This window comes from Jaculus jaculus, chromosome 13 (genome assembly GCF_020740685.1).
Source record: "Jaculus jaculus isolate mJacJac1 chromosome 13, mJacJac1.mat.Y.cur, whole genome shotgun sequence".
Taxonomy (NCBI): Eukaryota; Metazoa; Chordata; class Mammalia; order Rodentia; family Dipodidae; genus Jaculus; species Jaculus jaculus.
The window spans coordinates 36,775,225-36,797,793 of NC_059114.1; the positions used below are offsets into that span (position 1 = coordinate 36,775,225).

Genomic DNA, 22,569 nt, shown 5'->3' on the forward strand with positions numbered 1-22,569 from the left:
CAGGCTCTTATTTAGCTATGGATTGGTACTGCCTACATTCATAGTATGTCTTACCTCCTCAGTTAAACCTCTCTAGAACACCCTTACAGACAGGCCCACAGGTGTGCCTCCTAGATGATTCTAAATCTAGTCAAACTAACAGTAAATTTTAACCACCACGCCACATTCTTTAGTCAGTGAAAACATATCAAGCTCCTCTCAGTATCAACTATATCATTTATAATTGTAACAGGTACATTAGTTATTTTTTTATTGCTGTGACAAAAGCAATTTATGGAAGTGTTTATACTCACAGTTTGAAAGTCATGGATTAGAAGTTATGGCATCAGGTGGCCCCCTGCTGAGCTGAGATGTCTCACCTTACATCTTGGCAGAACAGGAAGCAGAGAATAGGACCAGAGTCTAAAACCTGAAGGCCCACCCCCATTGGCTCTTTTCCTCCAGTGAAGTTGTACCTTCTAAAAGTTCTGTATCCTTCCCAAACAGTAACACCAGCTAGAGTCAGATATCCTTCCCAAACAAACAGTAACACCAACTAGAGTCAAAGGGTTCAAACACACAGACCTACTGGGAGCATTTTACATTCCAACAACCGGTCTTTGTAATAATAATCATTAGCTACTTTTAGTGAAAGCCACTATTTGGTAAGATAAACTGCAAAAGTCTTGTGTTCCAGGTCCTAAACCTTTGGTTAGAAAGCATCTGCAGTACTACATGTACTATGGTTTATTCATGATACAATTAGATATCATAAAAGCATTTTGATTTGTTTTATAGATTCAAAAGTATTTTTTGACTGCTTACTATGTGCCTAGTAGTTTGTCATAGGGACATCAAGTGTAGAAAATAGATAAATCAGTTTAGCAAAATGGTATTTACTGCACCTCATATTAACTGATTTTAATATCTCCCTTAATCCTCAAAGCAATTCAATCAGGTAGAGTTGTAACAAAATATTCCCATTTTACTGATGAGGAAATTTAAAGATAATTACACAAGCCTTGAGTGGTGGAACCAAAATTTACACTGAAATTTTTCTGACTGAGAGTTCACATTCTTAAACTGACCCTATGGTGCTACCCTAAATTCTAGGCCTTTAAAAAAAGATCTTCTCATACCTCTGCGATAACATTACAGTATGTTAACAAAATATTAACACACTTACCTCAAGTCTACAGGCTTGAGTGATGGGAGAGATGTGAAAAGCAGTTAAGTGGTTATCCCTCTTCATATGGAGGCTGGACTCATAAGTACTGCTTGGCATATGCAGCTTTCCAGCCATCCTGTTCAGAGCAATCTTCCTTCTTGCGGCATTCTGTTCTTTCATACTTACACGGACTCCTTTGCAAGGAGATATCCCTCACTCTCCTCATTAACATTGAATTAGCAAAATGCCAGTGAAGGATGCTTCTTGACAACATGAAAATTGCCTTCTCATTCCATACCCTACTCCATCCTCTGAAATCAATCCTCAGCAAGATTCTGAAAAGGTATTACTCAGTGTGAGCCTGAGAAATATGTTAAAATGTTCATCTTCCCTTACAAATGAGGAAACTGAGGCCTGATTGAAGTAAGACTCCCCTTACTATGTGTTAGATTCTGTGCTACTAAGAGTTTAAAGTTACTAAGTTTTGTTCCTACTACAAAAATATCTACTTAAATTAGGAAGAAAATAAAGACAATAAACATAAGAACCAATTATATTACTGAGAGATAGCCATTGGGAGTCCAATTAGTATACATCTAGGATTTATTTTTTCTCTATGATTACATATACTGTTTATTATAATTGTATCATGTATTGTCCAAGCTGTTTAATGTCTTCTTTTTCATTCCACAATATATTATATATACAGTTTTTTCATGTTTTAAATACTTTCCCATAACATAATTTAACTAGCTCTATGTATTATCCCATTGCTTGGGGAATCTAGTTATATTAATTTTATTTAATAATGTTTTAAAAGCCAGGCATGGTGGTGCACGCCTTTAATCCCAGCACTCAGAAGGCAGAGGTAGGAGGATTGCTGAGTTCAAGGCCACCCTGAGACTCCACAGTGAATTCCAGGTCAGCGTGGGCTATAGTGAGACCCTACTGCAAAAAGCCAAAATAAATAAATAAAAATGTTTTAGCCATTTCCAAGATCTTTGTAGTAGCAGAGATGACATGATAGGTTAATTTTCAATTGCAGATTCTTATTTGAAATTTAATGAAAAGGCAACCTAAGATGAGAGACTATATAACTTGACAAAAGTCACGAAGCTCATGAATCTCTGACTATAGATTTGAATCCCAAATGGCTTTTCTATAATGTTCCCATTCCATTCACCTCACCATGGTGCCATTTTCCATGGAGAACTGCTCTCTCTGTTTTCTTCACTTCTCGAATGAGCATATTGTGCATATTTGTTTTCTCACCACTGCCCTTTACTTGTCTTTTTGCCTTGTTGAAGCTCTTGACATCTATGGAGGTCCACAGACCTGGGACCTGAAGCTGCACAGCTGGACAGGAAAAACTGTTGGGTCTTTATTCCCCTTCCGCTTATTGGCTTAACCTAGAAGGTTGGAAGCTGTTTTTAATTTTGCATTTTTTGTGTGTAGCATGTTTGTGTTTAAAACATTTTTATCTCTTTATTCTTTCAAGGGAAACTTTATTGAAAACCATGCACTGTGTTCCTCAAGGCAATTTGAACCCCAAATCTTCATAAGATTACTTAATTGGGGGATATTGATAAATTCAGAGTGGGGTTCTTGACGTAATTATGGTCTGATAGAGAAGGAGTGCTATAAGCAATTTGACAGTTTTAAGGTAATTGAACACAATCAATCCCTTTTTCTAGAGACTTCTCCGGTGATTCCACAGAAATAGTATGTTTTGTTTTTGTTTTAGCCCTTCTCCAGTGCTGTTTTGCCACCACCCCCACAAGAAGTTATCAGGGAAAACTACTTAGTCTGCTTAGAAGACAAATGACCAGGTACCCCAAATCCTTGGTTTATGTGCTTAAGACGATGTAGGCCAAAGGGAAAATAAAATGCCAAAGGTCATATTGGAAAATAGTATTTTTGCTCATTTGTGTGTGTTTGTTTAAATGGCATAAGGTTCATTTTCCTTTGCTGTACTTCTTTGCTCCTTCTCACAGATTTCTGGGTGGGGGAGGGAGGAACATTATGAGCTAAATTGTCCCCAAATCAAATTCATATGTTGAAGTCATAACCTTCAGTTCCTTAGAGTGTAATTGCCTTCGGAGAAGTCTTTGAACAGATAATGAAGTTAGGTGAGGTCATTAGGTCATTCTTATATAAATAAGAAGGGAAGTTAGGTCTGGAGACCCACAGACCAAAGAACACTACAAGACAGAGGAAAAGAGGCACAGCAAGCTGAGGCAAGAGGCCGCAGAGGAAGTCAGGCCCGATCCCTTGCCTCAGCCTATGAAACCATGAATAAATGGCCGTTGTGTAAGCCTCTAGTCTATTGCCTGTTTCTTGCTGCATCTGTTTGCAAAGTCATATGGGGGCAAATTAAGTTCAAACAATTTTTTTAAATTTATTATTATTTTTATTAGTTTTCTATTCAGCAAATACAGGCAGTTTGGTGCCATTATTAGGCTCTTCCATGACCTACCCCCTCCCCATTGGCTCCTCCTTGTTGAGGTATATGGGTCGTGCATTCTGGAGTTAGCCCACAGTTATTGGTACAAGTGTCTCTGCATATCCTGACCCAACATGTGGCTCTGACATTCTTTCCACCCCCTCTTCCTCAAAATTTCCCTGAGCTGTCTTGGGTTCATTTTTGGTCTGCTTCAGTAATGAAGTGTTGGGGGCTTCTGAGGCTCTGGCTCTCTGATTTGGTAGGAGTTGATTTTTCTCTCTGTTGGTCTCCTTCCCCCTTGTGCTGATATCTGGTTCATCAGGAAAACAGCACTCTTGCTTGTTTCACTAGTTTTCCTTAGACCCCACCATACCTCAAAAGTTCAAATAATTTTAACATTCAAAACTTCGCCTTGGGAAGCTAATTAATACTTTTAAGAAATAATACTATGCCAGAACATGATTTTACACATGACACCATATTCAAATTCATAACATGCCTAGATTATAATCATTGTGAGGCCCATTTTGCAGTTGAGGAAACTGAGGCGCAGAGTTAAAAGTGTGTTATTATTCATGGAGCTAGGTTTAAACTCTCCTTGCTATCTAACTTTAATGCCATCTCTTACTATATATTGTGTTACTTCCCAGCAAGGGAATGATTCCAGGATTTTTTAGTAGCCATCACTTACCAAGTTGGTTAATTTTTGGAGGAAGAAACAAAGTACCCCAATGTCTCAGTGACTGAAATATAATTATTGTATTAGGCATGAACATTTGGTTTCTGATTTAGGATCAAAATTGTGATCAGGGAAATATAGGAAAGCAAGCAAAACATTGGGGTTCTTGGTGATAGTCATGCGATCTACATGTGGAAATGGACATTTACACATATTGAAGAATTTACATTCACAGTGATGAAGACTTCTGACTTCCAGAAGACAATTACCCAGTCTGGTCACCTTTACTAAAACAGGAGACCAAATTCACACAAACATATTGTGATTAGACTTAAAAACTCCGTGCCAAAGTTTTGCAATGACTTACTATAGAATTTGTTTTAGTTAAATTTAAGACTTGTGTTGACATTATTTAAATAATAACATGTGCTAACTATGTAGCCAACAAAATGATGGGGATCCCTGATAACTTTTGTAGGGGTGGTGGCTAAACAGCACTGGAGAAGGGCTAAACACATATGTACAAAACAAATTGACGTGAGATACTGGTAAACCCAAATGCTATGATGTAAGAAATATGAAGTGCTTTGAAGGCTGCCTTTAGGTGGCTCTATTGCAGTAGCTTTCTCCTATCTCATAGCTATGTAGTCTATGGGTGCTTAAGTGGTTGTACTAAATTTATTTGGACTGCATGTTGGATTAATCTTTGCAAGAATCTTTAATTCAAACACTTTTTACCATTTCCCACCATTGGCTATACCCTAGCTCAAGCCTGCCATCTTACTGTAAGAACTCCTTTTTATGCTGCCACTCTGCCTATCCCCTAAATTGACTCTCCATACATAACCAGAGTGGTCCTTAAAAATGTAAATCAGGAGCTTGGGAGATTGCTTAGTTGTTAAAGACAATTGCTTGTAAAGCCCGATGGCCTTGGTTCCATACCCCAGAACCCATATCAAGCCAGACACACAAACTAGCACGTATGTCTAGTGTTTATTTGCAGATGAAGGATACTGTGGTGTGCCTGCCCTTCCTTCTTTCTCCCCCACCCCACCCAATAGTATAAACAGCAGCATTGACAAACATTAAACGAAGGAGCAAAATGCCCTTTGTCTTAATCTAATGTGTTTTCCTTAGTCACTTAGTTTGGAGAGAGCAAATGTCAATGAAACAGGGTTATGTATGAAGGCAGATAGGATTATTTAAGGGCAGTAAGTTTTCATACTTACCTGTTTATTGCTGGGGCAAACATCCAAGCAAAAGCAACTTACTGGAAGAAAGGGTTTATTTCAGGCTTACTCCAGCATGTATCCACAGCAGAGAGAAGAACCAATACCAACAAGCACAAATATCCAGAGTTCGAACTGGCTTTTGACAAAATTTAGAGCTAGACTCAAGATCCACCCCCAATGGCACATCTCTTCCAGCAGGCTGCTGGTAACTTGAGTAGCAAGTTCAGTCTTAATCAAAAATACCTCATATTATGGGGACATATATCCATATTCAAACCACCACAGAAGTGAATCAGACATAGAGGATAAAAGGGCCCAAGGAGAAGAGTAGGGGAACAGAGCAAAAAATAATGATAAATGTACATGAAAATGCCATTATTAAACCCATTACTTTGCATACTAATCTAAAAAATTAATAATAATAAGCTTCTAGACTATCTGCTCAGTGGAGAACCATGTCAGTGTGGTTCCCCACTGTCTCATGAAAGTCTTAGTCTTCCCGCAGGAGTGGGATGGTGAGTGGAGGAGAAAGGCGTGGAATAACAGCAGAAAAAGTGTTAACAGAGCTAAAAACCTGCATGCACTTTGCTATTTCTATTTTTCAGACACAGTTTAATGCACCTCACAATATGCATCTTCCTCTGCTAGTTATAAACCATGGGCAACTGTGAACTTCAATATGAAACATTTCTGAGCAGATGCATGTCACAAAAGCCTATTTCAGACCAACTCAAAAAGTTATTATCCTGGTATTAGAAACACATACTGTTAAGAGATGGTAAGGAAGAGAACATAACTTGATGGCGCTTTGGGATGGAGTCTGTTAGCTTCTAAGTACAGAGAGCATGTTCCTGTGATGTCAGCATGGTCCTGTCAAATAGGAACCAGTCTGGAATACAGTCTGGAAGGTGACTGTGATGTGTAAAGCCTTAGAAGTATGTTGAAGGTGAAGAAACCTCTCATTATAGTAGGCACTATATCTGTCGAGTGCAAGCAGTGCTGTGGATATAGAGGTTTTCAGCCAGATGGAGGACCTGATAAAGAGGATGACTCATGACCAACATCTGCTTTGTGTGTCAGAGAACTAAAGAAAGCAATGGCCTCCTTCCCTCTTAACCCCATGTTCCTCTTTTGGGATCCTTCCTGCAAATGAGTTAAGGTCTATTTATTAACTAAACTAAACCAAATACTAGTGACAAATCAGTCTGCCTTCTGAGGATAATGGAAAATCTAGACCATCAGTAGGCAGCCAGGTGAATGGTTTTGTCCTGAGTCATTATGGTTTCTATCTCCAATGAATCTGCATTTATCAAGCATTGACTGTGTCCAGAATCTGAGCTTGCTGAAGTCCTCTGGAGGCAGTTCTCACTTTCCAAGGCCCTTCTGCCTCCCTCTGCCAGGCTGCTCTAGCCCACCACAGGCCAGTTTTAGCAAGTTGAATAAACCAGTGATTTTGTGCATTTAACCACAATCCCCAAGAAGTCCCTACCAACTTTCAAACTATGTCAGACTTGGATAAGTATCCCTGTGGTCTGTACAAATAGATAGAAACAGTTGCCTGTCATTTGAAGGTGCCACTAACATATTCAAAGGCTTGAGCCCGCATACCACTTCTGGGAATTACATTTTGGCTGGCTTTCAGATGTAGTGAAAGGGCTTCTTGTTTCTGAAAAGCAACAGGGTGGGAATTTACTAGACTCCCTCTTTATTGTAAAGACCTCATTAATACCAGCTGTCAATCAGAACTGATCAAAGAGGAGAACTTCTCCTTAAGACAAGCTGGGTACCATTCATGTGCACAGCAGCACAGAGCCAATCATGTGCAGGAGCCACAGATCTGTGACCACAGTCTATGGCTGCCTAATGCTGTTCCAGTGATCTTTTGACCACCCTTAGTTGCTTCTACATGGACACAGCCATTTTCAGTGAAGTATTAACTCGGGTTCATCCATTAGCACCATTCCCCTAAATCCCAGACTCCCTATCTGCTATGTGCCTGAACAACCACTCATTGTCATGTACCTCAATTTTGTCACTTCTGTTTTTTCTATTCTGCATTTTCATTAAGGGGTCCTTCCTGGACATCCTGCTGTGAAGCTGCCCTGAGCTTGGATATACAATCCCTTCTACAGTTCCACAGTGATTCATACTTTCCCCAACAGAATGCCATGCATTTTCTAACCCATATTCTTTCTGTCACCTCAGACCATAGTAATCCTTTTATCTCTTTCCATTTAGTACTTTTCCTTACTAACTTTCTTTGAAAAGTTATAGAGTATCATATGGCTTTCACAACTAAAGGAATAGTATAAATAGGTAAATAGAGGAAAATGTTCCCCACAGGGATTCCTTATTCATCCTTTCCTAATCCTGTCAGCAGTGTTAATAATCTGATGTATGTTTGTCCAGATCTTTCTCCTCTTGACACAAAAACATGATAAACAAATGTGCATTTAGTGCTTCTTGTTTGCTTTTTCAGGAAGTGTATCCTGTTTTACTCTTTGGTCTGCAATATACTTGTTTTGTATATTTCTTAGCTCAAGATGAAGGTATAAACTCCTTTAGAAAATACTCACTGTAGTAACCCATAATGTGGCTTTAACAGAACTTGCTAAACTATGACCCACTGCTGATTTTAAGCTGGGTGGGGCATTTTCTCCATTTGTATTTCTTGTTTCATCATCATGGCCCTTGTGCCACATCTTGGACTCCATGGCTTGTATGCACCATTGCCTCTGGACTCGGCCTGTGTTTAGTTTCTGTGGTTCTAGTCATAGGCTGATGATGGTGAACAGTGAAATCAGGTTATTCTTTCCCTGATCCTTTCTGCTGGCTGGGCCTGGTTGCATGCATCTAGGGAATGGGAGCATCTCCCCACCACACAGCTTCTGAATATATCTACCCTTTCCAGTTTTGGGAACTACAGCCCTTCTTACTCCAGTCTCCTTCTGGCCTGGGTGGCAGTAGCTCCCTGCTCTTGCTAGGATATGTATACTGCATATCTATTGACTTTCTCTAAACCCTGCCTGCCCTTGGTCCAGTAATCACTTTGTTAAACTCTTCTTAATAGTTCATTTGGGGGCTGGGGGCAAACATAGTGGGCAGAGTACCCACACAAGCATGAGATGCTGAGTTTGGATCCCCAGTATTCATATAAATTGTCAGGTGTAGTGATGATACAGAAATTTGGGGTTCCTTGTATACCAGTGCATCAATAATTTGGGGTGTTTCCAGATCCTTGTCCTATAAATTCGAAGAATGAAATCCATGGACCAAAGAATAAGGTTCAGAAAGATTTTATTATAGCTTAAAGGCGGAGGACAAAGAGAAGGGTGCTTGATCCTAGAACATAAGAGAAGGAAGCAAGGCGCAGCTCTTGCCCAGGGAGACAAGGGCGGTTTGAGAAGTACCCTGAGGGAAGAGGGCAGAGCTCTTTTCTAGAGAGACAAGAAGGGGTTTGAGAAGCCCACCTCAAGACCCAATTCTGGGTTTTCATGGAGAGTGGCTACATGAGAAAGACCAGGTTGGTGGATTCCTATTTACACTGACCAAATTTTACAGCTTTGCCAGTAATCTTAGGTAAGAATCAGAGTTTCTGTCCTTTAGGAAAGGTGAAAGCTTAATCTAGAAATCTTCCCTGGAGGTTTCTATAAGCTTAGTGACATTTCCTGCTTTTAGTCAAGGAATAAAAACCTACTCACTTTTGGGATTTTGTTACCCTGACTGCCTAGTTAATTTTTGTCTCTTATCAGTGGCACAAACCTGCAATCCCAGTGCTGGGGAAATGGAGGCCGGGCATCCCTAAGACTTACTGACTAGTCAAGCTGAATAGGTGAATGCTAGGTTCCATGATAGAAAATGTCAAAAAATAATGTGGAATGTTGCTGAGGAGGTCACCTGGCATTGACTGCTGGCCTTCATAGGGATGCACACACATGTGCACCCACACATTGACATGCATAAACCACACACATACACACACACACCAAACATATAGTAATTTATTAACATACAGTAATTTAGTTCTTGTGGGTGACCGGGAGTATGAATGGTGTTTCTTACTTGTCTTTTAAACTGTCACTTGTTCTTATTCTATGTCAGGGTCTTTCCTTTACCTCCAGCATGGCCAATATGCCAAGTTGATTCTTATTATATTTTGACATCTGAGGTTAAAATCATTCATTTTCTTGAGATGGCTTCTAGAAGCTTTCTAGTAGACGTAGTATAAAAGTTGAACTTCCAATTGACTGCTTTTCACATCCACACCCATTCCAGTCCTAGTTATTAGGGATCCCACCTAGTTCCTCAGTGTCACAGAAGTGTATATCTTGCCTTGGCATTCCAGTGACTGGTCATGTGACATCAGACTGTGAACTAACCTCAGTTCATTAGGGATGAAGAAGCATGTATGTCATCCTTAGCATTCTCTTGAGGATTAATTGAACAAAAGGTACGTATATCTGTAACACTTTGGAAAACAACTTCTTATTCTTTCTCTCTCTCAATCTGTGTGTGTGTGTGTATTTCTATATATACATATATACTTAAACTTTATATATTAGTTTCCCTACCCTGATTAACTTTTTTAACCATATACCTGTTTAAATCCACTATTTTTTCCTATAGAACCATATCAGACAAGGCCTCTGTGAACTCCTTTTTGATTTTCACCAGACAGTAGATTTCTCCGTATCTCTCAGTTAATATAGCCTGGTTGTTAGAGTATTTGGGGGTTTATAGAAAATTTATGTGTGGAGGTCAGAGGGTTCCTACTACAGTTAGGCATATTTGTTACAAATGATGAACCAATACTGATACTATTGTTGACAAAAGTCCATAGTTTCCATTAGGAATTTCTATGCTGAATGCATAATGCCATTTTAAAAATTCTTTTATTTATTTATTTGAGAGCAAAAAGGAGACAGAATGGGCACATCATGACTTTTAGCCACTGCAAATGAATTCCATATGCATGTGCCACCATGAGCATCTGGCTTATGTGGGTCCTGGGGAATCAAACCTGGGTCCTTTGGCTTTGCAGGGAAGCACTTAACCACTAAGCCAACTCTCCAGCCCCACAATGTCATTTATCTACCATTAAAGCATCATCTGTAATAATATGCCTACCCTGAAAATCCTCAGTATTTGCTTTTTTAACAATTCATCTCCCTGTTACGCCCCATCCCCATTGCTGGTAAACACTAATCATTTTACTGTTGCTATAGTTTTATTCCTGCTTCACATTCTTATTTGTGTTCCTGACTTACGCTTATACTGTTTCATCTTTGTTTCTGAAAACATCTAACACAAAACAACATAACTAGTTTTCATGCAATCAGATGTTTCAGAAATGAATTATTAAACTCGTTTATCCTGAGAATCAAAGCCTGAGTGGAAACTTCAGGCATATTTTCATGATGCAGTACGCAGAGAGCTAACAGAACATGGAATCTGCTTTGGTAGAAGCTGTATCCTGCTTCTCTAGGCTGTATATAGAGAGTGCTCACCCACCCCACATGGATTTGGGGTCTACATTAGGCAAGATTCTCTAGAGGAGCAGAACTGATAAGATATATGTGTATGGATCCTACTTCCGCATATAGAGAGCTTCCACCTGCCAGACATGGATTTAGGGTCAATATTGGGCATGCTTCTCTAGAGGAACAGAATTTATAAGATAGGTATATTATTACGGTTTACATAAAAAGGACTGGGTAAGCCAATAATGGTCATATGCATTCTAGAGAGACAGAGAACCTGGTAGCTGCTCAGTCCATGAACTGGAATGCCTCAGCAGTCCCAATGTAGCATTGAAGGCCTAGAAAATTCCTGGAAAGTTTCTGGTCTTTAGTCTACATAGGAAGGGCAAAGAAGCTGGAGTCTAGCATTGGCAGCAATAGGAGTGGACACACCTCGGTAAGACATGAAGGTGGCGGGCAACAGCTGTGCTTTTCCTCTCATCCATCTGCCCTAGGGAGCATCTTCTCTCCTCAGGGGCTCCTTTCTGGAAATTCCCTCAAGACCTGCTCAGAGGCATGTCTTCATTGTTTCCACATCCTAATCCTGTCAAATTAACAATCAAAATAAAATATCACAAGGAATAAGAAGAAGCATTGTAAAACAAAACAAAAAGTAATGAAACACACAATTATCACAGGAAGCTAAACCAAAGATGGGTATGAATTACTTCTCTAAAGCATTGATTCTTGACTTTTTCTTTAGTCCATACTGGATTTCATACCACGCTCCAAGAGCACAGTCCTTATGAGGCACTTTACATATCATTGCAATAACTATTTTACATCTGTGGTGTAGCTTTGATTCATATCCTCTGACATTTACATAATAAGAGTAATAAAGTAGAAATTATAACAGTAGCTGTAGTCATATTTGTAATGTCTTTTACATATAGGCCTTTTGTGTGTCCAAAACTGCATCCTGTTATTGGTTCTCACAGTAGTCTATGAAGTAAGCATTCTTGTCTGTGCTTTATATAGGCATGCCTTTTTAGAGTGATGTACTTCACTTAGACAAGGAGGCCAAAGGACCAGGGAGAGAGCAAGTCCCTTTCTTAAACTCACACAGCAAGGTGGTGACCAGGAAGCTAATGCAGCTCTGGCTCCTTAGTTCTGTGTAGCTCTGCAAACTGCTATTCACATTGCTTATGCCCCAAATAGCAACTTTCCCATTTTTTTTTCAACCAACTAAAAACAGGCCCTATTTCTTCACCCAGATTTGACCCATCTTAATTTCTTGTGAGGTATGTTTGTTCTCGACCCTGTCTCTTCCTATAATTCTCCACTCCCTACCACACACACTTCTTATTGTGATTCCCCAACAACTTAACCACTCTAATGTGCCACCTAATATTTGGGAAGTCCTTGCCATGTTCCTCTTGACTCTGCTCTTGCTTTTAGAAGGCCCTTGCTGGCCCAGGTCAAGATAGGCTCATATTGGCCCATCGTGGCTCATGTGAACCTGTGCTGACTCAGCCCCTGCTTCAGTCAAGGTGCTTCCTGCTGTTACATCAGGTCCCATTAGGTGGTGCAGGAAGACAGCATTAAGTAATATTGAATTGAGGCCTGAGAGATAGCTTGGCAGTTAAGCGCTTGCCTGTGAAACCTAAGGACTCTGGTTCAAGGCTCGATTCACCAGGACCCACGTTAGCCAGATGCACAAGTGGGCGCACACATCTGGAGTTTGTTTGCAGTGACTGGAGACTCTTGTGCTCCCATTCTCCCTTTCTCTCTGCCTCTTTCTCTCTCTGTCATTCTCAAATAAATAAGTAAAAATAAACAAAAAATAAAAAAATAATTTTGAGTTGCACAAATTCTTTGTGAAATCTGATTAGATCAAGAAAAATGTCTTAGTCTGATGATGATTTTTAATCTTTTAAATACTTTCCTGGCATTTGATAATCTTCTTAATAAAATAGTATAAATTTTTCTAAAGATAGTAGACTACAGATAAAATTTAGTAATGTTTTTGTTGCATGCATTCCTAGGTTTACTATTTTGAGCTTGGAATTTATAGAAGTAAGACGGTGTTTACTCTTAATTTTTATTTTTTTATTTTTATTTATTTGAGAGAGAGAGGGAAGGAAAGAGGAAGAGAGAGAGAGAGAATGGGTGCACCAGCACTTCTGCCCACTGCAAACAAACTCCAAACACATGTGTCACCATGTGCATTGGTTTTATGTGGGACCTGGAGAACTGAAGCTGGATCTTCAGGCTTCACAGGCAAGTACCTTAACCACTAAGCTACCTCTCCAGCCCCAGTTTTTACATTTTAAATGCATGCATTTGAGGATATTAAGCAATTAAAAGCAAAGTTTGCACTAGGATATGTCAAATGTCATGAGAGACGTGTGTACGTGACTATAGTTTGGGTTTGTCTGATGCAGCTGACTTTCCTGTAAGAACGGAATGTCTTTGCAACTCGTCTGTGCAGTGCTAGGTGTCACTTCCTCCTGTCCTCTTCCCCGTGGCCTTGCTATCCACTTGAGCTTATCCATGTCTGGACCACGGTTGAAGACTGACAGGCTGTTATCAGGGAACTAGGATTAAGGTGCCATCCATAGTTCATTCCCCTATCCACTGTGATCCAGACCTGACCACATCATTCATCAGGCCCTTTGATAATTACCACTTTAAAATGGCAAGCATGAAGTTTTGGAGAGGGAAGAATGCAAGGGATGGCTTTGATGTTCTCGGCCAGAAGGATGAACAGCCTCTCACTCTGTCCAAGCTAATACTTCCCTTAGCTACTGCTTTCTTCATCTTTATGTTGTTCTTCCATTTTTCATTCTTTCAGGGCCAAACCAAAGGTAAGTGAAAACAGCACTTCTCGTACATTCTGTATGGTGGGTTGTGTTTTGAAAGGAGCTACCCAAGTTTACTTGCATCCAACATACCTTGGTAGTCATAAGTGTGTTTACAAGATAAGAGGAAGAGTGTGTTTGAGACTCTCATCAGTACTAGTTCAGGGGTTTGGAATAGTCTACCTTGTCAAACTGCCCTATTTGAACAGGGACTGAGAGCCTAAGAAACTGCATTGCTTCTTAGAGTCTGCCTTGTGTCAGACCTTACTCTCTGTCTCAAAGCCATGCTTGTCACTGATGGTCCTAGAAATATATCCAAATGCTAGGCAGCGGGAAGGCAGGTGTGGGGGCACTTTTTAGACCCAGTCACCTATTCTTTACTCCTTCAAGAAGAGAATAGATTGTAATCTTTCCATAAGGGCTTATTTGTAGAAGAAGAATGATGTGGAGGGGCCATGGGAACATGTCCTTTGGGGATAGGCTTAAAAGGAGAAGTCTTGGTTGACCTTGGCAGAAACACGGAACAGTTGCTGAGGGTTAGCTGGGGAATGGTGACTCTTAAATTCCCTTTATAGCAAAGTCTGTTATTTATATTTTGAGTAACAGAGTGTTCATTCAGCAATTATTTATGAGAGGAGCTTTTCAGTGTAGATAATGATGCCAATGATAATTGCTCATATACACTTCAGCATTTAGTGTACCTTTATATATAGTGTAATAATATATATAGTATACTCCATAATCCTTACCAGCCCCTAAGAATATGGCATCATTGTCCGTTATTTTACATATGGCTTGCTTGAAGCCTAGAGAAGTAACATCACTTATCCAAACAAAGTTAAGGTACTGTTGAGTCTCTACCAAGGGTCTTTATTTGTTAGCAGAACCAAGATGAGCACCCTGGACTGCTCAGAGCCTTACAGTACCTTATCCTGAATGCCAACTTAAGTAAACTAGCTTAGCTGATTTTTTTCTGTCTCCTTTAAATGATTCTACTTTGAAGAAAAATATCAACAAGATCCCATGCATTCAGTCTACCCATCATAGCATATTCTTAATAGTGACAGCATTTCCATTAATTACCCATATAGGAGTTTATTTAGAATAGTCACCTGCACCTTCCTCTAGATTTTAAAAGAACATCCATTGCCACCAAGGGTTGGAGTATGTACTTTGTGATTTGAATGCAGGTAACAAAATACTTGGTTTTGGAAGACAAATTTTTCTTTTTATAACTTTTTTCCTTCTCTTTATGGGATTGATTTATTCATCCTGAGCTGCTGGAATGTCCACAGAGTATAAAACAGACGTGTGTTAAGTTCACTTCTTAGGGTGACTTTACTGCCAGTCTGTGGACAGCTCTGTTTCCTCCTGGAAGCTTGCCCACATCACCTCAGATAGACAGAAGTAGAAAGTTGCATTCTTTAGAGGAGGGAAATTAACATGAGAACCAACATACCCATTCAGCTTGAATTCCAAATTCTGTGTTTCCTTCCCCAATATACTTTGAATTAGTCATAAAACATTTTGTTGTTCCAACATCCATAAATGGTTTCTTTTCTATTCTTTTTCCCTTCTTCCTCCTTCCCTCCCAGTCTTCTTTCTCCTTACTTTCCCTCATTCCCTATTTCCCTCACAAACTTATAATTTTTAATTTTCCTAAGCATTTTTATTCCTTAGTGAAGGAAAAGGTTAGAATTTTACTATACTTTTCAAGCCATATGACCCTGGATTATAAATTACTGCCTTTTATAAGATGCATTAGCACATTTGGGGCATAAGGGGTAGATTTCATGCACTGATTTACAAGTAGAGTCTGCAAGTTAATAGACTCCTAAAGTGACCTATTGCAGAGAACTTGTCAGCAGCATAAGCACTAGAACAATTAGGTCCAGAATCTAACACAAAAGAGGATCCTGCCACAAAGAACTCCTGAAATCAGATATAGATGCTCTTAGGACACTAGCCTGGGAGATCCACGTGCTGCCACAAGGGAGAAGCCCCGGATGTGCTTGTATATAACTGACTGACTCTGACATTTGGAGGAAATCACATCTATACATATCTCCCTATTTGGAAACTGAGACGAACACTCTTGTCTCCAATATACTGTATTTCTAAAGAATATATTGTACCACAGATCATATTAGTAGAATAAATATAATTGATGCTTGTTAGGTATAGTACTGTGTACTAGCTCTCTGCTGCCTCTGCTTCCACTTTCTCCCTCCCTCCCTCTTTCTCTCCCTCCCTGTCAGTCTTCCTCCCTCTCTCTCCTTCCCTCCATCTCTATTCACTCTACCTCTCCCTCCCTCTTCTTAATCCCCATCCCCTGGCAGCTGCCTTGGAAGAAAAATTCAGTATTATGATATGCCTGAAAAAACTGGGAATCTAAGAAGGTAAAATCTAACCCAAGATCACATGCCAATGTAAGGGGCGTGATTCTCCCAGTAGTTGGGGTGAGGACAAAAGGAGCCAGACCCAAGCTAGCCAGCAGGGGACATGGCATCCTGCTGGTCATTGAGGGGGGTGAAGCACTGAGACCTTGGTGTCTATGCAAGACCCAAAGTCTCCAGTTGCTCATATCAAGCTTCATTTTGAATATAAATACCTTTCAGATTATTCCAGAATGCTCCAGATATATCCTCTTTATTCAGCTTTATAATTACATGACAAATTAGGCTCCAAACTAGACCATGGAGTCTTGGTTGCCTGAGTACTAAGACTACAAAATAAAAGCTATAGTCTTTGTTGAAGAGAGCCCTTTATCACAGATGTTGGGTTTCTTCATCCTGCCAGTTTTTGCTTCTAATGTATACATCTGTAAGGATCAACCAAGAGTTCATAGACAAGTGTTATTTTGTGTACAATGGAGTTTGTTTTTATTGGGTTTGGGAGTAATCAATAGTTCTGCCATTTATAGCTATCCCTTCCCTCAGGGTCAAGCTCAGGTGTTGCCTTTAAGGAAATTATGGGGTGTCTGTATACAAGGTAGGGGTGGGGGAGAAGAGAGAAGAAGGAAGAACAACAAAAATAATTTTTGTTTCAAAACTTCATAATGATATGTAATACTGTAGATGCTGATTTATTTTACTTTATTTATTTATTTATTTATTTATTTATTTATTTATTTATTTATTCGACAGAGAAATAGGGAGAGAGAGAGAAAGAAAGAAGAATGGGCATGCCAGGGCATCCAGCCACTGCAAACAAACTCCAGATGTGTGCACCCCTTGTGCATCTGGCTAACGTGGGTCCTGAGGAATTGAACCTGGGTCCTTTGGCTTTGTAGGCAAATGCCTTAACCACTAAGCCATTCCTCCAGCCCTTTTTTACTTTTTTTTTTTTTTTTTTGAGAGCGACAGACACAGAGAGAAAGACAGATAGAGGGAGAGAGAGAGAATGGGCACGCCAGGGCCTCCAGCCTCTGCAAACGAACTCCAGACACGTGCGCCCCCTTGTGCATCTGGCTAACGTGGGACCTGGGGAACCGAGCCTCGAACCGGAGTCCTTAGGCTTCACAGGCAAGCGCTTAACCACTAAGCCATCTCTCCAGCCCCCTTTTTTACTTTTTTAATTAAGAAAGATTTTCCTTTCAGATTCTTCTGTGTATGAGGCTTTGGTGTGTGTTTGCTTAGGCTGCCTTCTGTAGTGGAGCCCTCATGCATGGGGAGAGTTAAAATTGACCATGTGGGTTGTTTGAGGAAGAAAGGGTGGAAAGCAAGCTAAAGACCTTTAGGAGAAAGTATACATTTGAAATCTATGAGTTCAGGTTTTCATACAACGGAAACAAACAAAAATAAGATAAATGATAATAATGGCCCATGGAGCAGGGATCCTATTGCTTTCCTCCCTCAAATCTATACCAGGCCTGTCATTATTAGTCCCAAAAGGGTTTATTTAATTGTCTTTTGAAAAGTGTCCAATGACACTCTCTCAGTAGTGTTAATTCCTCTTGAGGTAGCTCGTATGATGCACATAGCACCTCAAAGAGAATTTTCCCTTTGTAAATTTGATGCTTGTTACAAAAAGTGAAGATCACACCATTGCTTCAGGGCTGAGGACCCTTAGACTGTTCATATTTTGTAACTGGTTTTCGTTCAGATATAAACAGACCCTTTTCTAAAAAAAAGAAAAAGCAGTTTAGTCCAGCTCTTTGCTAGAAAGATTAGTAAAGAAATGAGCTAGGAGAGGGAACACATACAGTTCCCAAGATTAGTTCATTAAGAAGCTGCCATTGAATGTGGTTGCCCTAACACACATGCAGGCCTGGAAACCTGGATATGTAGCAGTGGGTCCTAGTACCATCCTATAATTTGGTGAAAGGCTAGCTGGTGGCTGTGTAAGAGCTATCTTTGTTACATAATGTACATATGTATATGACAAGAGAAGACATATTATTCTAATGTGAACAAAAGTTTGGAAACACAGGCCTCAGGCTATGTCATACTTTTGTCATACTATCAAAACAGTAAATTATGGGCTGGAGAGATGGCTTAGTGGTTAAGATGCTTGCTTGAGAAGCCTAAAGACCCAGGTTTGATTCCTTAGTACCCATATGAAGCTAGCTGCACAAGGTGGTGCAGGCATCTGGAGTTGGTTTGTAGTGGCTAGAAGCCCTGATGCATATATTCATTCTCTCTGTGTGTCTCTTTCTTTCTCTCTTTCTCTAAAATAAATAAATAGCAGTAAATTACAAAACTCTTCCATTTTCTTCTTCTTAAAGTCCAATTATGTTGCCACTTTTTATAATTTTCTAACTTAGATGCCTTTTTACTATGCCAGTATAATGCAACCTTATGCTTTCTTCTCTCATTCACTTGACCAACATCTAACAGCTGTCTAAAATGGACTTCAGAAATGACATCCTAGAAATCAAAAGGCACATGGTCCCAGGACCAAATGAGTCCTTAGCATGGCCAAGGGTTGATCAAGAGGTAAATAACTACTGTAGAACATTATAATTGTTCCAAATTAATTAAAGTGGGAGCAGGTGAATTTTGCAGGAGAGCCAGGCAATGCCTCCTGGGGGAGAATCCTTTTAGTTGGAGGCTTGGTGAAAGGGGAGATGGTTGCTAGGTGTTAGTTGAACTTGCAAGAAGGTAGAAATAGCATTTTTACAAAGGCTTGGTAGTCACAAATCCTGGTGTCTGATAAAAACTACATGTTTATAGTTTCATCACTATACAGAATATGAGGCGGTATATAACAAGAATGAGGATAGATATTTGGCAGAGCCCAGAACATAAGGTGATATAGATCATGTGTGTTGTGTTTGTATTTGGTATCCATATCATATCTTTATTTTATTTTAAAAATATTTTAGGGCTGAAGAGATGGCTTAGCCATCACTAAAGTGCTTCCCTGCAAAGACTAAGAACCCAGGTTAAATTCCCCAATACCCACATAAGCCAAATGCATATGGTGGCATGTGTCTGGAGTTCATTTGCAGTGGCTAGAGGCCCTAGCATGCCCATTCTTTCTCTATCTGCCTCTTTCTCTGTGTGTGTATGTCTCAAATAAATAAAAATAAAATATTTGAAAAAATATATATTTGAGAGTGAGTGAGTTAGAGAGGTGGGGGGGAAGAAGAAAGTATGGGCACCACAGGTCCTTTTGTCTCTGTAAATGAACTCTAGACACAAGTGCCATTTCATGCATCTTGCTTTATGTGGATACTAAAGTATCATACCTGGAACATCAGGCTTTGAAAACAAGTGCCTTTAACCACTGAACCATTTCTCCATCCCCCATATCACATCTTTCTTGTCCCATAACTAGTGTTTTTCTAAACACTTAAATGATCTTTTAAAAATTGTTTCCCCTGGCAATATAACATGATGAAACTTTGTATTCTCATGGAATTCCTTGGCAGCAAGAGAAGCTAAGTGGTAATTTTCTGTATCCCATATGGGGATCAAATGTCACCTCCCATTTTCTAGCCCTGATCACATACTTTTCATTTTTAAAAACAGACATCACTTGTCAGTAGGGTTTCCTTCTCTGGATCTACATCCTCTTTGAAAGCTTTCATTCTCAAACAGGAGCCAGGGAATGAGCGTTAAAGGAATGGGGATATTAAATAGTTTTGAATATGAGGACTTCCTGTCCTAAAGTTTATAGCCATGAAGAAAATCATCCTTGACCATTGCAACCCTGAACTGCTTTGTCCTCACCGGTCTTCACATCTTGCTCACAGTCCTCCGTGCAGTGCACTGTATCCTCATTCAAACCTAACTCTGCCTGCCTAGCTCCCTGCTCACTTAACCTCCTACCACCCTTCTCCTTGAACCCTCAGCTCACTCACAATGGATTTGTTTTCAGCTTTTCAGTGAAAAATTTTCTCACTCATACTTTAGTGCTTCTATATATGCTTTTCCTTCTGCAGAAGTTCTACATCCCAAACTGCACGTAAATTGTTTCCTCTGGAAAAGATCTTTTATAGCTTCCATTTATATTAGCAACACTCCCTTTTATTCTGTGACAATACAATTTTACATTAGTGTGGTTTTGTTATTTCTTTATTGCTAGACTTTCCCTTTACATTTCATCAAGACAGTGATATAGTATGCCTTTTCCACAATGCTGCCTTTCCCAATTTAATGCTAAACATTAGGTAATTATTTCATGAGGTATTGGGAGGATGGATGGGTGGATGGACGGACAAATATAGTTGCGGTTTCTAAGTTGAGTTCTTCCCAAAATCCAGCCTATTCTTCACCCATGCTGTAGCTCCATCCAGTCTCCTCAGAATACTGTTCTGCCCTGTGCCCAGCAAAGCCATCTTATAAGGCTACACTCCAGTCTAGGCTTCATTCATTCAATTTAATCTGTGACTTAGAACTGACACTGATTTTTACTTCTTCTGACTTATATACACTACATTTATATTTATTTTTAGCAACCGTGGAGCATATTTGTATTGCATCACATTTGATTATCTAAACTTCATCTAAGTTATAACTTTTAGAAAGAAAAGACTCTCTTTTCTCATGATTAGAGCAATAGAGATGCATTCATTCATGTTCAAAGTACATTGGGTACTTGTATGAAAATTTTCTATGAAGGCTGGAGAGATGGCTTAGCTGAGAGAGTGCTTGACTACAGAGCCAAAGAACCCAGGTTTGATTCCCCAAGACCCATGTAAGCCAGTTGTACAAGGTAGTACATGCATATGGGGTTTTATTTTACAGTGGCTAGAGGTCCTGATGTACCCATTCTTTCCCTCTCTCCCCCCCTCTTTCTCTCATAAATAAATAAACAAATATATTCTATGAAATAGGGCTATTTCCAGTGACTATATACCAACTAAAATAAGAAGAGAAAAGCATTCAGAAAATATGAGAGATATCAAATATAATGAAGTAAATATAATTTCTACATAATTTCTCTATAGGTATTTTGTCTTTTTCCCATCAGTGGTTTTCTTATAAATTTCACAACTTTGCATGGTATGTGTCTATGTGTGTGTGTGTGTTTATGTGTATGTGTGTATGTGACAAAATTTTACCATAGCTGAGTATATCCTGAGTATGTGCTTATGGCATTAAAAATACTTCTAAAAGCTTAATCAAGAAGTGAAGTGCTGGGATAATTTGGATTAGGGGCAAAAAAGACAGGCTAGTTCTCAACAACTACATCACATTCAAATATGGATTGAATTGAGCATACAGATAACTGTATTAACTGAGTTCCTGCTAAATGTCTATAGAAATGAGTGGGGAACACTCTGGAGAAGCACTGTTCTCTGAAGTCGTAGCTGTGACAGTGACTCATGTCTTCCTTCTTTCCTAGAGTGACCGTCTCCTAATCAAGGGAGGCAGGATTGTCAACGATGACCAGTCTTTTTATGCTGACATTTACATGGAGGATGGCTTGATAAAGTATGTATACAGAGCTCTTCTATTTGTTTTCTTCCTATCTGAATGAGAGGCCTCAGAAGAAGCCTGAATTTCATAAAAGCTTTGACAAATCTGTATTTGGTTAATAGCATAATTCTGAGAGACCCTTTGTATGTTGATGAGCATGCTGTGGCTCATAAAATATTGGACAATATGCCCACTGCCCTGAGGTATTCAGAAATATGCATGAGTTCCAATACCAAAAAAATATGAATGCCTATGTAATATGTGTCAAGAGAGGTGAAGTGAGGATAAGTGATTTAGAAGTATAACAAAGGAAATTTATTGACAGGTAAAGACTTAGGCAGAGAAGTATTTAAAATAAACTTGACAAAAATGGCAGGACATTGAAGGGCAAAGTACAGACAGGACATGCATTTCATTCTGTTTCCACATGTTCTCCAGGTGTTCACCTCACATGTCTAATTTCCATATGGAATGGCTTTCCAAGGAAGAAGCATGTCCAGTTAAGGTTTATGTGTAGTGTCTTAAATAGTGATTTTCACAACAGGAGTTTATTCACATAGTCTTTCATCATGTATAGCATGAACCACCACTACATTAATACATACAATGTGTGAGCCAAGAGTTACCAGTAAGTCCCATTGACTACCCTTGATCTCATGTAGTTTTATATTTACTTTGTTTGACTTCATTGGATAGTTTAATATTTTTGTTGTAGAAAACATCTTACCTTTGAATGCTTGGCTCCAACATGACTTTATGTGAGCAGATATTCTTTACCAAGTCACAAGTCGATGTTTCCTCTCCCATGTTCTCAAAACATCCTATGTTTTATGAATCACAGCAATTGTGACAGTCACCCTTAAGAACAAAGACCATACCT

General features: G+C 39.4%; 1 protein-coding gene across 2 annotated transcripts in view; it reads left to right on the forward strand.

Annotated features, from left to right (window-relative positions):
* Positions 1 to 22,569, forward strand: part of Dpysl3 (dihydropyrimidinase like 3) — a 101,370-nt gene that overhangs the window by 47,056 nt on the left and 31,745 nt on the right. For both annotated transcript variants that reach the window (XM_004664738.3, XM_004664736.3), the window contains exon 2: positions 21,616 to 21,704. In XM_004664738.3, coding sequence (XP_004664795.2) covers positions 21,616 to 21,704 — 89 coding nt within the window. The remainder of the gene's footprint in view (positions 1 to 21,615; positions 21,705 to 22,569) is intronic.